The sequence below is a fragment of the Acomys minous genome (assembly GCF_964271855.1).
Source record: "Acomys minous genome assembly, chromosome: 10".
Classification (NCBI taxonomy): domain Eukaryota; kingdom Metazoa; phylum Chordata; class Mammalia; order Rodentia; family Muridae; genus Acomys; species Acomys minous.
The window spans coordinates 120,674,362-120,692,785 of NC_140491.1; the positions used below are offsets into that span (position 1 = coordinate 120,674,362).

At 35.9% G+C, this 18,424-nt stretch overlaps 2 protein-coding genes across 2 annotated transcripts; both read left to right on the forward strand.

Annotated features, from left to right (window-relative positions):
- Nucleotides 1-2,858: 2,858 nt before the first annotated feature.
- Nucleotides 2,859-3,803, forward strand: LOC311606808 (olfactory receptor-like protein OLF1; the record flags this gene model as incomplete). Its single annotated transcript, XM_084798219.1, has 1 exon — nt 2,859-3,803. The coding sequence occupies one exon, from the start codon at nt 2,859-2,861 to the stop codon at nt 3,801-3,803; it is 945 nt and encodes a 314-aa protein (XP_084654345.1).
- A 12,610-nt stretch (nt 3,804-16,413) lies between these two features.
- LOC311606878 (olfactory receptor 5W2-like) lies at nt 16,414-17,346 on the forward strand (the record flags this gene model as incomplete). The annotated part of the gene is made up of 1 exon (XM_084798280.1): nt 16,414-17,346. One exon carries the CDS (start codon nt 16,414-16,416, stop codon nt 17,344-17,346), a length of 933 nt encoding a protein of 310 aa, XP_084654406.1.
- Between the last annotated feature and the right edge of the window lie 1,078 nt (nt 17,347-18,424).

Genomic DNA, 18,424 nt, shown 5'->3' on the forward strand with positions numbered 1-18,424 from the left:
CCTGTTTTATCTGAACATGCCAGGAGTTGCTGTCACTATATTCTGGGAAAAGAAAAAACTTTTCCCACACTTCAGCCTGTCTCTTGTGACCTAACCATGAAATCTTGAGAAACCTGATGTTTGCTCCTCCTTCTTGTCTCTGACTAAATTTAATTTAGCATGCAATTTAATTCATGCTTGACAACTCCTAGCAAAATGTCTTTTTATGCTATTCTAAGCATCTACCTGACATGTAATATGAATAAAAAAAGCAGTTTATGCAAAGCTTATAATACACCTTACAACTGTGGATCATATTTTTATCTCAATTTTTTGTCAACTTCTTCTTTAACCTCAAATTTTCTATTTCTTCATTTTTCCATCTATAAGAGAAGTCAGACAATAGTAGTAAGTTTTACATATATTTTAAGTTGTTTTGGTGACAAGTCAATAAGCTACAGCAAAAGTATTTGGAATTTGGCACTATGTGTAAAAAGCCTTATATAGCAAGTAGTTACTGTTGGTAAAGCTGTGAAAGCATAATTAAAATTCACTCTTCTGTATGTTAGAGTGTCTATAGAGTGAGTCATGATGAAGAAAAAAAGAAAACGGAGGGATTAAGAGATTATAAATGATGCCGGGCAGTGGTGGCGCACGCCTTTAATCCCAGCACTTGGGAGGCAGAGGCAGGCGAATCGCTGTGAGTTCGAGGCCAGCCTGGTCTACAAAGTGAGTCTAGGACAGCCAAGGCTACACAGAGAAACCCTGTCTCGAAAAACCAAAAAAAAAAAAAAAAAGAGATTTATAAATGATAGGCAGACAGACTGACAGGTGACTAATGTACAGACACAGATGTATGAGTAGATAAATAATCCTGTAACTTAATTTACACTGTAATCTATAAGGCAACATTGACATGTCTACAGTGATTCTGTACTGAGATATACAAAGTTATATAACACGAATGTAGCTAAAATTGATTCTAACTGAATTCATACTATCTAAAAACTAATGTCTTTGCTAATATGTTGATAGCTTAAAAGCAGACAAATGATAAGAAATATTTTTCCACTATCCTGATAGAATGTGTTAAACCTTTACACTCTATCATGATAGCTTAAATTTCAGATAATGAACCTTCTGGTCTCTAAAGTTAACATGTTGTGGTGCAATTTTAATCATTAAATATGAAAAGCATCATCTTCATTATTGAGACTACTTTAGCACTTATTACACTAAGGAATAAATGATCCAGAAACATTTATGTTTCCGATCATGGCTTTGAATACTTCATTCCTTTTTTATATTTTCTAAAACTATTTTCATTACTGAGTACAGATTTCCTTTACTTCAAAACTGAACTGCATGAAATCATTCAAATACTTCATTGTATACCTCTTAGATACCCTGAAAGCAGAGAAACATTTATTGGCAGACTTCTAAGATACAACTTGTTTCCAATTATAATAAAGTTGTCAGCTATTTTGTTTTTACTTGATTGATTCATGAGAGTGCCAGATGATTTAAAGTCATTAGAACTTTATTTCTGAGCAAGTGTTGCAAAACTTTATTCAGTCAACTAATTAAAGTTTAGTGGATATTATTTTTTCTTTTTTTAAACATGCCTTCTCTGTGTAGCCATGGCTGTCCTGGACTCACTTTGTAGACCAAACTGATTTCAAACTCACAGAGATCCACCTGCTTCTGCCTCCCTGAGTGCTGTAATTACACCACCATGTCTAGCTTGTGGGTATTACTTTTAAGTAAGCATTGTTATTTTTTTTTTTTACCAAAGATACAAAAGCAAATGATCAGCATAATCAACATTTTTAATATATGACAAAGACTTATAGAATCACATTAAATTTTATATTGTGGAAATATACCAAATTTATAGTTTCTGAAAACTGATTTAATTTCATTAATAATGCCTCTGATTTCTAGCTGAAAAATATAAATGACTAGTTTATGTTTTGTTATACAACTCCATCCACACTTACAAAAATGAGCCATTTGTCTTTGTTAGAATTACTATTGCTGTAGTGAATCACCATGTTCAAAGCAACTTGTGTTTGTTTTACACTGACACATTCCAGCTTTCAACAAAGGACATCAGGGAAGGAACTTAAAAAGTACAGAAATCTGGCAGCAGGAATGATGCAGAGGCCATGGTAGGGTGCTGCTTACTGGCTTGTTCAATTTTCTTTCAGAGCTCAGGACCACAAATTCAGAGGTAGACCTCCCCACCTTCAGTTGGGCTCTCCCACAATATCAGTAATTAAGTAAATGTGTAAGTCTTGTCTGCAGTACAGTATTATGGAGGAATTTTCTCAATCAAGGGTCCTTTCTCCCCTCCAATGACTGCAGTTTGTGACAAGTTCACATAAAATAGCCAGCGAAACATGCATGTAACCTTTAAATATTGAGGTTTGGAAAGCAAAAAGAAAAGGAAGCAGACTGTTTAAAAATTCTTGTCAAAAAATACTAGCGGTATCAATTTAAATACAGATTTTTGTTTAACATAGTTCTTTCATTAATGGCATCTTTATTTATTTTTTACCATAGTACTATATTATATTTAAGTACAAAAATGTAAACAAAATTATGCATTGTTTTAACATAGTGCAGGAAAAGTCAAGTGTCCAATGTCAGAATGGGTAATGAATCAAATAACACAAAGCAACTTAGCATCCACTAAAATCTGAAATATATCTATAATATTTTATGTTGGGAAAGAGTTTGGGCATACATTTTATTTATTTACTAACTTCTACAAATAATGAAATAACCTTATTCTCAATTATCTCTTTCTTTCCTCCTGCATCATATTTTTAAGATTTTAGTCTTCTCAAAAACAAAAAACAAAGACCTACATATAAATGGAATTTATGAATGGAAACTACACCCTGGTCACTGAATTTATCTTGTTAGGTTTTCCAACAAGGGCTGAACTCCAAATCGTCCTGTTTCTTGTCTTCCTGATGTTGTATGGCATGATCTTAACAGGAAATATTGGCTTGATGTTGTTAATCAAGACAGACCCACACCTTCAAACCCCTATGTACTTTTTCCTTAGCAACCTCTCCTTTGTAGACCTCTGTTATTCCTCGGTTATTGTTCCCAACATGCTCGTCAATTTCCTCTCAGCAAAGAAATCTATTTCTTACCTCGGTTGTGCCCTACAATTTTATTTCTTCTGTACATTTGCTGATACTGAGTCCTTTATCTTGGCAGCCATGGCCTATGATCGCTATGTTGCCATCTGCAATCCTTTATTGTACACAGTTGCAATGTCCAGGAGTCTGTGCATATGGCTGATTGTGCTTTCATATGTTGGTGGCAACATGAGTTCCCTGGTTCATACATCCTTTGCTTTCATTCTAAAATATTGTGACAAAAATGTCATTAATCATTTCTTCTGTGACCTACCTCCTCTGCTGAAGCTCTCCTGTACAGACACGTCCATTAATGAGTGGCTGCTTTCCACCTATGGGAGTTCAGTGGAGATCATCTGTTTCTTCATCATCATCGTTTCCTACTTTTTCATCCTTCTCTCAGTCTTGAAGATTCGCTCCACAAGCGGGAGAAAGAAGACCTTCTCCACATGTGCCTCTCACCTGACCTCTGTGGCCATCTACCAGGGCACACTTCTCTTCATTTACTCTCGGCCCAGCTCCCTCTATTCCCCTAATACTGATAAAATCATCTCAGTGTTCTACACCATTATCATCCCGGTGTTGAACCCACTGATTTACAGTTTGAGAAATAAAGACGTAAAAGATGCTGCCAAGAAAGCTCTAAGGTCCAAAGTACAATCTCCATGACAAAATCTGCTTCAAGATTCATCACACTCCAACTACAGATGCGTCAGTAGGAACTTGTAGCAACATGGCGCAGCAAAATGTACACATTTTCTACAGATACAACCATTCAAACATTGTTCAATGACACAGCCAAATGCATTTCTCAATTCCAACTAATGTACACTTTAAGGAGTTAAAAGTGAAGCTGAGTGTGATGTGGTACATTTTAAATTCAAGGATCTCAAAGGCAAACATAGAAACAGGAGGATCATGATTTGACAATTTGGACATTCTGGATTACTCCTCTTCTCTTCACTCTCCTCTCCTTTCCTTTCCCTTTCTTTCCTTTCTTCTCCTCCTTTCTTTCACCTCCCTTCTGAGGATTAATGCATTGTGTCTATAATGTGCACAAGGGCTAGAAGTTAGCTCTGTACTTAAGAGACTACACAGTAAGCTTAATGACCTGAGTTCAGTTTCACAGAAAGAGAGAAGCAAGGCCTATAAATTTGTCCTCTGATCTCCACATATGTATTGTAGTGTTTGAATGCCCAGACAAAGGCACACACCCAGAGCACATGATAGATAGATAGATAGATAGATAGATAGATAGATAGATAGATAGATGTTAGATAGATAATATGTAAATAGGTTAAATTAAAATAGTTTTTAATATAATAATTATTTTTAGGTATTCAACATCCTTAGTCATTTAATATCTCAGAAACAGAAATAAAATCTACCTTGACATTTCATCCCACTCCAACTAATGGCTATTGTAAAAACACTAATAAGTAATAATAATAATAAATATATGCAAGGCTGTGGGGAAATTTGTTGAAAAGCTAAAATAAAAACTAGGATGTGGCTTGACATACGATTCATGACCATCTATGCAAAGGACTAATCCTACCCAAAAATAGTGACATTCCACATCCATATTGCTGCTGCTTATTCACAAACATTGAGAAATGTATTAAGCATATATGTGCACCAGTGGAAGAGTTTATACTGAAAATATGTTGCATGTATACTATGGAATTTTATTGTGCTGCATAGGAAAATAGAATTTAATCTGGAAATCATTATATTATGTAAGGTAACTTGGACTCTGTATGCTCTCACTCATAAACAGGTTCTATCTTTCAATACACACACACACACACACACACACACACACACACACACACACATATATGTGTGTGTGTGTGTGTGAGAGAGAGAGAGAGAGAGAGAGAGAGAGAGAGAGAGAGAGAGAGAGAGAGAGAGAGGGAGGGAGAGAGAGAGAGAGAATGTATAAGTTATTAAATAAAGAAGGGGTAAAAGGTTTTTTAAAAGGAGCGATAGATAACTGAATGTATGTGACATTAAAATGGGAAGGGACTACTGGGATTTAAGAGTATAAATGGGGAGAAAGGAAACTAGGAAAAAACAGTTAAGGAGGAGGAACAGAACAAATTATGGTTGAGCACTTCATAATGATTCCTAACACATGTATGTTAATTAAAATTCAAACATCAGAATGCAGTCCCTTCATTACTACTGAAAAGAATTTGAGGATGAATCAGAAAGAGTTTTGAAATTTGGTTTAAAACACACACACACACACACACACACACACATACACACACACACACACACACACACACACACACACACACACACAGCTTAATGGGCCACTCTAGTGGGAGCTCAGAGGACAACAATATCAAATCAGTACTGAAGACAGTATTGAAAATACTTGGCTAATGTGTTTTCAAAAAAAGCCCAGGAATTCTCTCAGGAAATGTAATAGGGACAATTCCTGTCATATTTTGTCCAAGAGTCTGGCTTCAGTCTGTCTATGCCCTGAAGCCAGAGTAGAGCTGAGTTCAGAGATGATGAACTGATAAGCAGAAGTGCGTGGTAACCAAATCAGCACCACCACAGAAGCAACCCATACCGCACCAGGAGAAGATGAGTGCACTCAGATAAGCTTCATTCCATGAAGGCTCTACTGTCTGCAGAACCAGGTTCATTTAAAGAAAAAGCTTAAATAGAAGGCTTTCCCCAGGAATTTCCAATTTCTTAGGAAAGTGTTTCTCCATATTCATCACACAGATGAAGGCAAGCGCTAGTCTGAACCACATTGAGGTAGTCATGGAGGGAAGCTAAGAGCAGGTAATGTAAGGTATGGCAAGAATACAAGGCATGAATATGTGACACCTGCATATAATATGCTTTGCACAATATATACTGAGGTATCAGGGAAAATATTCCATCAATTAAGAAATTTCCCAGTTGAGATTGGCTACGTCCATGTCTGTAAGAGATGTTTTGACTGATGTGTGAGTGACAGGTACCATTCCTGGGATGGGTAAGAATGGTAGCTGGGCGTGAGTCTGAGTGGGGCCAGTAAGTAGTGTTACTCTTTAGTTTCTGTTAGCGTTTCTATTTGGTTTCCTGCTCTGGACTCCTTTCCAGGACTATGAAGTATAAGCTGGAAAAAAAACCTTCTCTCCCATTATTTGATCTCAGAGTACTTTATCTCAGCAGGAGAGGGCAAACTAGGACAGAAATTATGAAGAAGGTTAAATATAAGTTCTAAGGAGATCCTGGGATATTGAATAGAACTGGATTCAATATCTGCTGAAGACTGCTGGCCCCGGAAAGATCTGTGCAGGCGACAGGCAGAGAGGTTAAGGACCCTGATAAATGAAACAAAATAAAAAATAAATGTATAGGTTAGTGTTACTGATTACCATTGGTTTGAAAAATTCCTAATTATCAGCAATTTTTTCTCTTCTTACTTCTTATTTATTTATCTATTAAATATTTTTACATTTACATTTATATTATTATACATATATACAATAAACTACCTACAGCAGGAAGAACAATGAAACTATCAGGAATTATATAAATGTTACATTCATAGTGTTTGGGCTATTTGTATTTGGCAGCCTTGAAGAAAACATCTTTCCTGTATGATGAGTTGATATTTTTATTTCAAAGATACATTTACAATGAGACAGGTAAAACCTGGCAACACACAACCTACCTCAGGGAAGATGGTGACCATCAAAAAACCTCCTTATAGACATGGCTTCAAACAAGCCACTGGGCAAAATGTCCTTGTTTCTACCACAGACAGAATTCTGCTTAAAAATGGGCAAGCTCAGATACAGGCAGAATTGATGGCCAAACTCTACCAAGACAGGGTAAACAAGTCCTTAATAGTTCCTCCCTCACAAATATATCTGTCATATATATTGGTCCAGAAGGCTGAAGATGATGCTACAATGTTATAGAGAATTTTGGGTGACTGTTCATGCAGCAAACCATCTCTGTCATCTTCTCTTTGGGAAGCTGCCAACATGCACTCCCTGTATAATCAGGCAATTAATTTTATTCCTTCTCAAGTATCTGATGGGGTTGAAGACCAGAGTGCTTAGTTGTTTTAGTTTAGTTTTACAAGTAAGCTTAGTTGTTTAGGGGTTAAGATCAATTTTAGGTCTAGATAGATGTTTTAAGTTTATAATGATGAGTGTCAACAAATTTTATTATTTATTACATCTACATCTTCATCTAGGAAGATTTATTTATGGAAAGCAAAATTGGGTCAATAAGTGGATGTTTACAAAGAAATTACATTAACAATTACAGAAGTTGGAAGTAAAGATCACCTCAATAAATACAGATATAGAAATCTACTGATGGACCAGTCTGACTCCATCTTAAGATCATAAGCCATACTATTACATCAAAATATGTTCCAGTTTACTATAAAACTTAAGTTTCTGTTTCCTGTAAGTTGATGTGAACCACACCCTGACCATGTCTTGACCTCCCTTTATCAAATCACATGATATTCGGCCAAGTAATTTTAAACTGCTATCTGCTTCTGTATTTTGTTTGCCAAGTTTCTGAGCTGCCAAATTCCTTCTGTAAACCATCAGTTACTGGGTTTGCCCTATAGAAAAGAGCCTATAAAGTTAGCTCATTGTTGGTCTACTGACTTCCACTTTAGGGAAGGATAGCTGCTTTGTGCTTTGTTGTGCACAGAATTAATGCTTCCTTCATTTGACCAAAATTTGGTTTGGTGGTCTTTACTCTTCTTGGGTAAAATTAACACTATGGATGTCATTTTAAATATTATTTATATATAGACTTAAAATAGTATCATGTTTATAATAAGATAATCAGAATAGAATCTGTGAAAATGTCATGGCCATTTAGATGAGCATCTTTGGTAGATTAGTTACTGTAGGAATGACTGCCAATATAACAAAGATTTTATGTTCTGTGAGATCCCTATTTATGATCATAGTCCATCAAGAAGCTGAGGAGTTTTCATGAAAGTTCAGAATCAGGGAAAAAAAATCCATCTTCCAAAGACTTTATTTTCTAAACAAACTCCTGCCTGTTCAGTCAATACATTAACTGTAAAAGATGAAGTGAAAGTAGATGTGTTCGCTAAAAACATGATCATGGTAAGGTGATAAAAGTTCTATAATTAGGTAGTGGCCAGAGTTCTATAACCTTATGGAAATTCTAAAGAGAAATGTGAATTTTTAAACATATTATAGACCTGGAGAGATGATATGAATCCATCCTGCAGGGAAACTGGCTGCAATTCCTAGTACCTATGTGGCAGCTCACAATCTCCTGTAACTTTCATTGTGGGAGATCCAAAGTCCTTTTCTGCCCATTGTTGACAACAGACACTGATGTTGTACACATAAACCCATACATGAAAAAATGCTCATACATATAAGATAAAAAATAAATAACCCTTAAAAATGAATAGTGATACTCCTAATTGAGATAACAAAATCAATATGTTAATATTGAAGAGAAATTGTACAAGAAAGAGATGTTGGGGATGATTCAGAATGGGCATTTAACACTAGAGCTATTTGATTCTACTGTGGAGAAATGGTGTAACTTTGTTTCAATCAAAAAGCCTGGTGTGGTGGTGCCCACATTTAGTCCCAGCACTTGTAAGTCAGAGACAAATGGAGCTGTGTGAGTTCAAGGTCAGCTTAGTCTACAAAGTGAGTTCACTTCAGCCAGGACTTCAAGAGAAACCCTGTCTCAACATACCAAAAAGAATTTTAAAAATATTTTAAAAGAGCCAAGAGATAGCTCTGTGGGTAAAACACTTGCTGTTTAATCATAATCACCTGGGTTCAAATGCACAGAACCCATGTAAAAGCAAGTAAGGTAGCACATGTATGCACACACAAATTAAGTACAGTGATAAAAACATTTAAAAATAAATTAAAATGAAACGGAAAAGGAATAGCCATCTTCTTTGTTACTAGTAAATATTTCTGTTCTTTACTTCTATAACCAATTAAGCATATTTTGACATTATTACAGTAATAAATCATTGACTATTTTTAAACCAATAAAATTAGTTTTAAGCTTATGTGCTCTTTCTAAAATAAAAGAGCTGTCATGTGTTTAATATCTAAAAGAATAGAAATAATGTGCTCTGAAAGTATATCCTGTCTCTCAAACAACTGTGTTTATTTCATAATATTTTAAAGATGTGAGAACCAATGTATCCAATATATCTCCTGCAATAAGACTTGTAGACATTACATACAATAATGAACAGGCAGAAATCGTGCACCTCAGTGTCACATAGGCACATCCCAGTTTTTCAACTGTCTATGTCAGAAACTGTCCATATTTGTTATTAACAAATAGATTAGGAAGAGGTTGCAAGAAAAAAATCTGGCCTCAGATATTCTAATACTTTAAGACAGGTGAGAAGCAAATGAATTATGTTGTACCTCAAAATAGATTGTTAATATCTAGAAGTTAAAATGAAATTTTAATTTTTTGATTATAGAATGGAACAAATAATGGGAATAGGAAAGTGTTCCTTGATTGAATTTATTAAGGGGGAACATTGCCAATAATATTTGGGTTTGCCATATTTCTATATTTCTATATTTCTACTCCTCAGTTGTCTGCAGGAACTTGGTATGATCATTTTGATCAGAATAGATACCCAGGTCCATGTATCCTGAGCAGCCTCTCTAGTTGTGGTCTCTGCTATCTCACTGCAATTGGTCCCAAGATGCTGGTAGATACATTTGGCAAGGACAACTCAAGTCTCTTCAGGGACTGCGTTCTGCAGGTTTTCATTTCTTGTAACTTTTCAGATGCTGAGAGTGGAATGCTAGCAGTGATGGCCTTTGATACGTATGAGGCTTACAGAGCAGAGCATGCCCAGCATGGTATATTCCATGATCATGTTCAGGCTTACCAGTTGGGCACTTAAAAATGCTTTGATACATACTTCTTTCTGTGAGTTCAATAATATCAACCACTTCTTCTGTGATTTTTCAGGCACTTTACCTCCTCTCCTGCCCAGATACTCAATTAAATGAGTTGTCATTATTCACTATTTACGGTTTCCTTTAACTGTGTACCATTTCATGGGTCTTTGTCTCTTCTCTATAATTTCATTAGTCCTTTTTTTGTTTGTTTTAAAATTTTTATTAGTTTATTCAGATTACAACTCAGTTGTTATCCCATCACTTATATCCTCCCATTCATCGCTCCCTCCTGCTTTCACCCTATTCCCCTCTCCTAGGTCTATGCCTGAGGGGGAGCTCCTCCCCACTGTATAGTCGTAGGCTATCGAGTCTCATCTTGGTAGCCTACTTATTCTTTCTTTGAGTGCCACCAGGCCTCCCCACCATGAGGAGGTGGTCAAATATGGGGCACCAGAGTTCATGTCTAAGTCAGATCCAAAAATCCACTCTTCTGGGGCTGGGTGGTGGTGGCACAAGCCTTTAATCCCAGCACCTGGGAGGCAGAGGCAGGTGGATCTCCATGAGTTTGAGGCAATCCTGGACTACAGAGAGAGTTCCAGGACAGCCAGAGCTGTTATACAGAGAAACCATGTTTCTAAAAGCCAAAAGAAAAAAATCCACTCTTCTGAGAAGAGATTCAAAGCTTTCACCACCTATACACTGCTCTTGACTGCTTTTGCCATTTTTCAGGGAACTCTACTCCTCAGATATTTTTGATCACGTTATTCTTATTCCCTTTATCAAAGGAAATTAAGTCTCTATTTTATGCCCTTGTAATTCCCATGCTGAATCATTTGATTTTTAGCCTGAGGAACAAGGATGTAAAGAAAGCTTTGAAGAAAATCAAAAGCAATTGAAGGTTTTAAATATTTATTCTTTTTTTCTTTTTTTTTCTTTTTTTTTTTAAATTAATTTATTCTTGTTACATCTCAATGGTTATCCCATCCCTTGAATCCTCCCATTCTTCCCTCCCTCCCATTTTCCCCTTATTCCCCTCCCCTATGACTGTTCCTGAGGGGGATTACCTCCCCCTGTATATGCTCATAGGATATCAAGTCTCTTCTTGGTAGCCTGCTGTATTCAGTGTGCACACCACATCTCTAATACTGATGTTCACTTTCAGCTATTCATCATGTTTTCCAGTCTGGCCTTGAAATAATGGAACTCTCATCTCAGTAACCCACATCTGAGATTACATAATGAGCACAGCTAGCCATTCATTGTATTAAGATTTATTAAATTAAATTTAATAATATTTATAGACTTTCTTAGATTTTATTCTTTTTGCGCTGATAGCTTTTTTCATTTCTCTCACTGAAACACTATATTTATAAATCAAACTTCAGACACATAGCAGAAAGACAGACATAATACAGAGAGCGGCAAGAGGATTCTGTGTCATAGTGGTGCTAGACTACATAATTAAACCCTGGATCAAAGAATAAACATCTCATTGATTAGGTGCTTTTCTGTATTACATATTTTCTTTCATGCTGCACTGTCTTTGTGTTTATGATCATGAATGCTATCATCTAATGTAAGTCATAGACATTAAACTAAATTTTGAGTGAAAAAATAACTCTTAATGAGCTTCAAAACTGCCATAAAATGAAGTCTCAGCAGAATAATTCTAAAGTTAATGTTTATATCCAGTTTTCAGGAGAACAGAAACTTTGCTGCGATACCCTGTCTCATATTTAAAGATATGGATACTGAAGAAAGGAATGGATGCGAGGAAAAGCATTTGAAAAGGGTAATGACCCAGACTCTCACCTTCTGTTCCTGGCTTGCAAAGGCACCTCTGCCTCTGTACATCCTTGTATTGCAGCGTTATGCTTCACATTGCAGAATCCCAAGTGCATGCATTGCATATCGTCTGACTTATGGTTTCTCTTGTTGTGAAGAGACACCATGGCCACAGCAACTCTTATAAAGAAACTTTTAACTGAGGCTGCCTTATAACAACAGAGGTTTAGTCTATTATCGTCATGGCCTGAAGCACGTCATGAAGTTAAACTGTTAAGTTTCAAAACCGGGAGAAATAGCTGAGGTGCATATTTAGCATTTCAAAATGGACCTCGTTCACTTCTATGTTCCTCCTGTTTCAGGGTATGGCCAGCATATCCCGCCTACTATTCTAAACTCTCCAGCTCCGGGGGCTGGGCTGCTCTTCAGTACAGAATGCAGACACTTGGTTAGCCACCCCATTTGTATTTTTGGCCCCCTGGTGATTGCACTTGTTTCCACTGACCTCTTGGCTGCTGCATTTGTTTCCCCTTTCTCTCTGCTGTCTTCTCCCTGGCCTTCCCACATGCTTCAGGGCCAAGATTACTCTGGACTGTCCCAGATCTGTCTGTGTCCACCTGTGCTATCCCATATATCTATAATAAACTTTCTCCTCCACCATACCTGGAAACTATAATAATCTTTCCTTTCCTTTTTATTACTTTTTTATTCTGTTGAGTGCAGGTAAACATGTGTTGGAAAAGGAACTGAGGCTTTGGTCTCTGGATATGCAAGCAGAAGGAAGAGACTGCCACATTAGATTTGGCTTGAGCATCTTAGATCTAAAAGACCACCCCCAGTGATACCTCCTCCAACAAGACCACGTCTCCTAGTTGTGCCATTCCCAATAGGCTTATGGGGGCCATTTTTATTCAAACCACCACACATTTCCACTGGCTTTAATTAACTTTGCATAGAATGTATTCACTAGAGAAATGTTTTCCCAACCCAATCTTTTTCTAATTTTTATTATTATTTTCAACTTCGATTATTCTAAAATAATTAATACATTTCAGCAATTATTTTTAAATATTCAAACTAGTATATACATGCAATAAAAAAAACTCAACAGATGATGATGTTCTATATAAGGTGGTCGTGGTAGTTTCAATAAGAATGGCTTCAGCAAGCTCATGTGTTTGAATACTTAGTCATCAGGGAATCACTCTGTTTGAAAAGAATTAAAAGATTAGGATGCTCTGCCCTCCGCACCTTACTGGAATAGGTGTGGCCTTCTTGGGGGAAGGCTGCCTTTGTGGGTGAGCTTTAAGGTTTAAAAGCTGCATGCAGGCCCAGTGTCTTGTGCTCTCTATCAGCCTATGGATCAGAATGTAGTTCTCAGCGACTTCTTCAGTAACTATGTGTGTGTCACCATGAGCTCCCACATGATAATAGTGAATGAACCCTCTGAAACTATAAACGAGCATATAGTTAAATGCTTTGTTTTATAAGAACTACCTTGGTCGCAGCTATGGAAAAGTGACTAAGATATTTTTATGATTTTAGATGAAGAAAGTTAGTTCAAATATGGAATATACTAAGTATATAGAATGTGCAATATCATGAAACCAGTGTTGTGAGAGGTCTACTCATTGGGGGATAAGAACATGATCCAATGAAGTGCTTATTGTGCAAGCACAAAGACCTGAGTGTGAACCTCCAACATCCCTTAGAAAATTTCGAGCACCTGTAACTCCAGCACTGTGGCACATACTTGAGAGCTCACTGTCCAGTCAGCCCAGCCAAAAATTGTGAGCTTTGGATTAAGTTAGACACTCTTAGCCAAGGGAGTAAAGTACAGAGTACTAGGAAGACTTCTAATGTTCTGCTTTGGTCTCAAGTAGGAGTCAAAGGACACACACACACACACACACACACACACACACACACACACACACACACACGCACACACGACCAATCCAATGTGTGAAGAAAGCACCTTTAACATTGACATTAAAATTCATGTTAATAAATTATTTAAATGGCTAGAAATTAGCCAGAAAGCATCAATACACTGACTGTTCCTTAGGGAATAGATGTGCTTTTGTGTGCAAACACACATGTTAGTAGGACTTTATCCATAAAAGAAAAAATTTTCATGCATACATTTACAGTTTACTTGAAAAACCTTTGGGTAGACATCTGAAATATGTTGCAAGAGGATACATTTTACATAGTTATACTTTTATGTTCTGTCCTGGATAGGCAGATTCTTATAATAAGAAATGTGTATTCCAAAGACTGCAGAAGAACAAATGGGGGATGAAGGCTAGAAATGCATACTGCATATAATAAGTATAAATTTATTACTCAAGTTTTAGGAAGTGTAGAATTATGTAATGTTGTTGGCTATACAACCAATGAATACAGTGAAAAACAAGTAAGATTTGTTTTTAAAAAGTGAATACTATAATATATCATTTCTTAATAAGAAATAAAATAATTCTGTCAAAGTTGATGTATTCCTGAGATAATGTAAAGATTAAAATGATGAAGTATGAAATATGTCAGAAAGGGATGGGGCTGGTGGAGTGGAGTGGCTTTTTGAGTTTTAATAAGTTTCTGCTTTGATTGGAGAAGTAAACCTTAGGTTATATGAAATAATTAGTGGTTTTTCTTCTGATATGTATTAATTTGGTTACCATAATAAACAATTAACAGTGGACATACCACATAGAATCCAGACCCAGAATTATAATTAATCACACCAAGTCCTGAGGGAAATAAGTCTGTAGTCCCAAATGCCCCCCAGTAAGATAAAAATCCTACCTGTCTTGTGTTTATCTGGCAGAGACCAGCTCAACCAAGGTAGGTGTTAAGTTTCCAAATCTAAATACATAAGATTAAATTCTGAAAAGTTACCTTTATAGAATATAATGTTAACAGTCAAGTTTTGCTTTCTTAGTTCATGTGTTTTCATTTTAATTGCTTAAAATATTTATTTGCAGAAAAAGGGAAGAATGAAAATTTAATTTCAATCTGGCTACATAACAAAGACTTTATTTTTTCTATAATTATGTAAACACATTCATGAACTTAATGGACTTTTTATGACAAAATTGATTGCAGACAGTGAATAACATATTCAAATTAACTTTCATGTGTGCATAGTGCCATGATTTGTTAGATCTAAAAAATTACTGAAATGTTCTTCATCCACATTCCATTTTTCACACATCACCAGGACAAAGACAGAGTTTTTATGAAGTACATAGAGAGAGAGAGAGAGAAATAAAGCATGAGAAACAGAGACAATGACAGAAACAGGCAGACAGACTGACTGACAGAATCAGAGGCAAAGACAGAGACAAGGAGATAGAGAGATTTTATATATATATATATATATATATATATATATATATATATATATATATATATATATTTCAGAAATATATTTATTCGTCATCCAACTTCCAGAGTTGTTTGAAGTATTAAATAATAGTTCCATTCTGCAATGAAAGTTATCAGGGTTCTGTTATTCTGAATCTGACCTGTGCCAAGACATACAGTTAGCCATAGGAGTTTTTATCTTATTTCAAGGAATGATAAATCACAATGCTCTATATTTCTAGAACAGGAAACTCTAGATCCTGATGAACAGTTATGGAGAAGTTCCTTATTGTTTCTGTAAGCTACAATTCCCTGGGACATGTAGTTCCATACCTCTGGGCCACTTGAGGCACCCATGGGCAGAGAAGGAGAGGACACTAAACTAGGTCTTCCTTCCTTTCCTGCCTCACATGCACTGCAGGTTAGTGCATGTAAGAAAGCAGGTTAGTGAGCTTTATCAGTTGCTGCTGTCTGTGAGATGGACAGCTTTGGAGTATATAGTAGTAAATTAATTTTAGAATCAGACTTAATGAAAATGCATAATACTTTTGTTATATTTTGTGGCATATGTCTTGGTCAGAAGATTCATCTGTGAGATCTGTGAGTAGCAGAACCTTGACTGCTGCTAACAGGTAATAAGAACTGAGTACCAACTATGAAGTTTCCAACAGAAACTTGCATCAGGTGTAGATGTAGAAGCCTATTAGTATTACTCAGTAGCCTAGTCTGTATTTCTATAACTGATAAAAAATTCTTTTTAAAGCCATCATGATTTATTAGGGGGGGTAATGAGGTCTTTTTTCTGTCATATGACTTTTCAAAGAACAGAAGGTCTTTTGTACTGCCTGTAATGCCACAGTTCTTTGGTGTCATTTTGAATTTTAAATACTGCTTTCAGCCAAATACACTGTATGGCAAGAAAATATCACACAGAAATTATGGAATTTGTTGAAAGCAACATCCTTCATGAATAGCAAGGAAATTATATCAAATTATCTAATCACCCAAGCTGAGATGTTATCTCTTAAATCTTTTAACTAAAAAGAAATGTATCTTCACACTGACATAGACTCTCTTATGGGATGCTAATAGCATGTGAAGACAGTGATCTTCTGTCTTTCAGGTGGATTGTTGCTGTTCAGAAAGCAAAATATACCCTTCCCCTCCTCTTGAACATTTTCTAAACATTTTTGAAGCCAAGAAGAATGGAGAGAGAAAATTGCTCTTCATTTACGGAGTTCATATTAACGGGAATTACAAACAACTCTGAGGTAAAAATGGCTCTGTTCACAATATTTCTACTGGTCTATCTCATCAATCTTGTTGGAAACCTTGGAATGATTATTTTAATTATAGTGGATCCCCAGCTTCAAACTCCAATGTACTTTTTCCTCAGTAACCTCTCTTTTTGTGACCTCTGCTACTCCACAGCAGTTGGACCCAAGATGCTGTTAGGCATAATTGGCAATGACAAGTCAATTCCTTTTCTTGCCTGTGCTCTGCAGTTCTTCATTTGCTGTACATTTGTAGATTCTGAATGCATACTGCTGGCAGTGATGGCTTTTGACCGGTACCAGGCCATCAGCAACCCTTTACTCTACACAGCAAACATGTCCAGCAGGCTGTGCTCCTTGCTAATGGCTGGGGTTTATCTTGTAGGTGTGGCCGACTCTTTCATACACACAACATTGACATTTCACTTATGTTTCTGTGGGTCTAATGAAATTGATCATTTCTTTTGTGATATCCCTCCCATCTTACTACTGTCATGCTCAGACACACAGGTCAATGAGTTAGCAATATTCACAATTTTCGGGTTTATTGAGTTGAGCACCATCTCGGGAGTTCTTGTCTCTTACTGTTACATCATCACATCAGTCTTGAAGATCCATTCTGCTGAGGGGAGGTACAAAGCCTTCTCTACCTGTGCCTCCCACCTGACCGCAGTTGCAATTTTCCAAGGAACTGTGCTTTTCATGTATTTCCGGCCAAGTTCTTCTTATTCTCTTGATCAAGACAAAATGAGCTCGCTGTTTTACATCCTTGTGATCCCCATGCTCAACCCTCTGATTTACAGCCTGAGGAACAAGGATGTGAAAGAGGCCCTGAAGAGACTGAGAAATAAAAGGTGCTGCTAAATGTCTTTCTCGTATATAGTAATTTTCCTAAAATTAAGTCATATAAAATTGAATTTTAATTACTATGTTAATTTAATGAAATTACAACTCATTTTAATGCGAAATTAGGGAAAAATTGTTCCCAAAGTACTACTGTCTGTTCCATGTGTTTATACACCCATATGTGTTCATGTCATCAACATTATTTTGGAAGATTTGCAAGATAAATGTTTTTATAATCTAATAGGAATAATCAAAATACTACTATTATTTTATCTCAACTATTATCTTTTCTTATCATATACCCAAATCTCATTCTTGCTACTTACTTAACAATGATTCAAAACATACATTTTTGTCCAAGCATATTGTAATAATTGACTGTGTAGTCTTATTAAACTCAGTTTCCTGTGTCTTGACATACTTTTTTATTTTGCCTCTGAAAAAAAAATGAGAATTAACAAGAAGGTGGTATATTTGTATACAAGTTCAGCATGTTATCATTCAGATTGTCACAGATAATGGAGATTAAGTATAAAGAGGTATTTTAATTTTCTAAGGCTCACATTATATTTTAGTTTTATGAAGAAGTGTTACCGATAATCATCATAGGGTTGTTAAAATATGATAGTAACCATAATAGTAACATTAAGAAAGTAAAAAAAAAAATCAGAATGTTCTCAAACTTAGTAGATACAGTAATTACCATGAACTAGAATTTCACCCTCTCCTTCCTCTCTTTCCCTTCTCTTCCTCCTCCTGCCTCTGGAAATATCCTTAAATATTAATCAATTCTCGTAGAGTTCAGAGCACTCCCTTTTATTGAGGTAATGATGTTAGCTGAAAATTAGGTTTCATGATTTTAGGACCTTTTCTAGTTAACTGTTTTCCTTGTGTTCTCTGTGATTGTGAAATATGAGTTTATTGCTATGTAAGCCCCACCCTATTTGTAAAAATATTCACATAGTAAAATTATGTTTCACTTGTATATGAAAGAATTGTGTTTAATCTCTTAAGTTGTATCTGTAATAATGACAACAGTGATGCTGGTAATATAATATTAACTTTACAAAGCAAATTATTCTTAAATGTGGCCTTG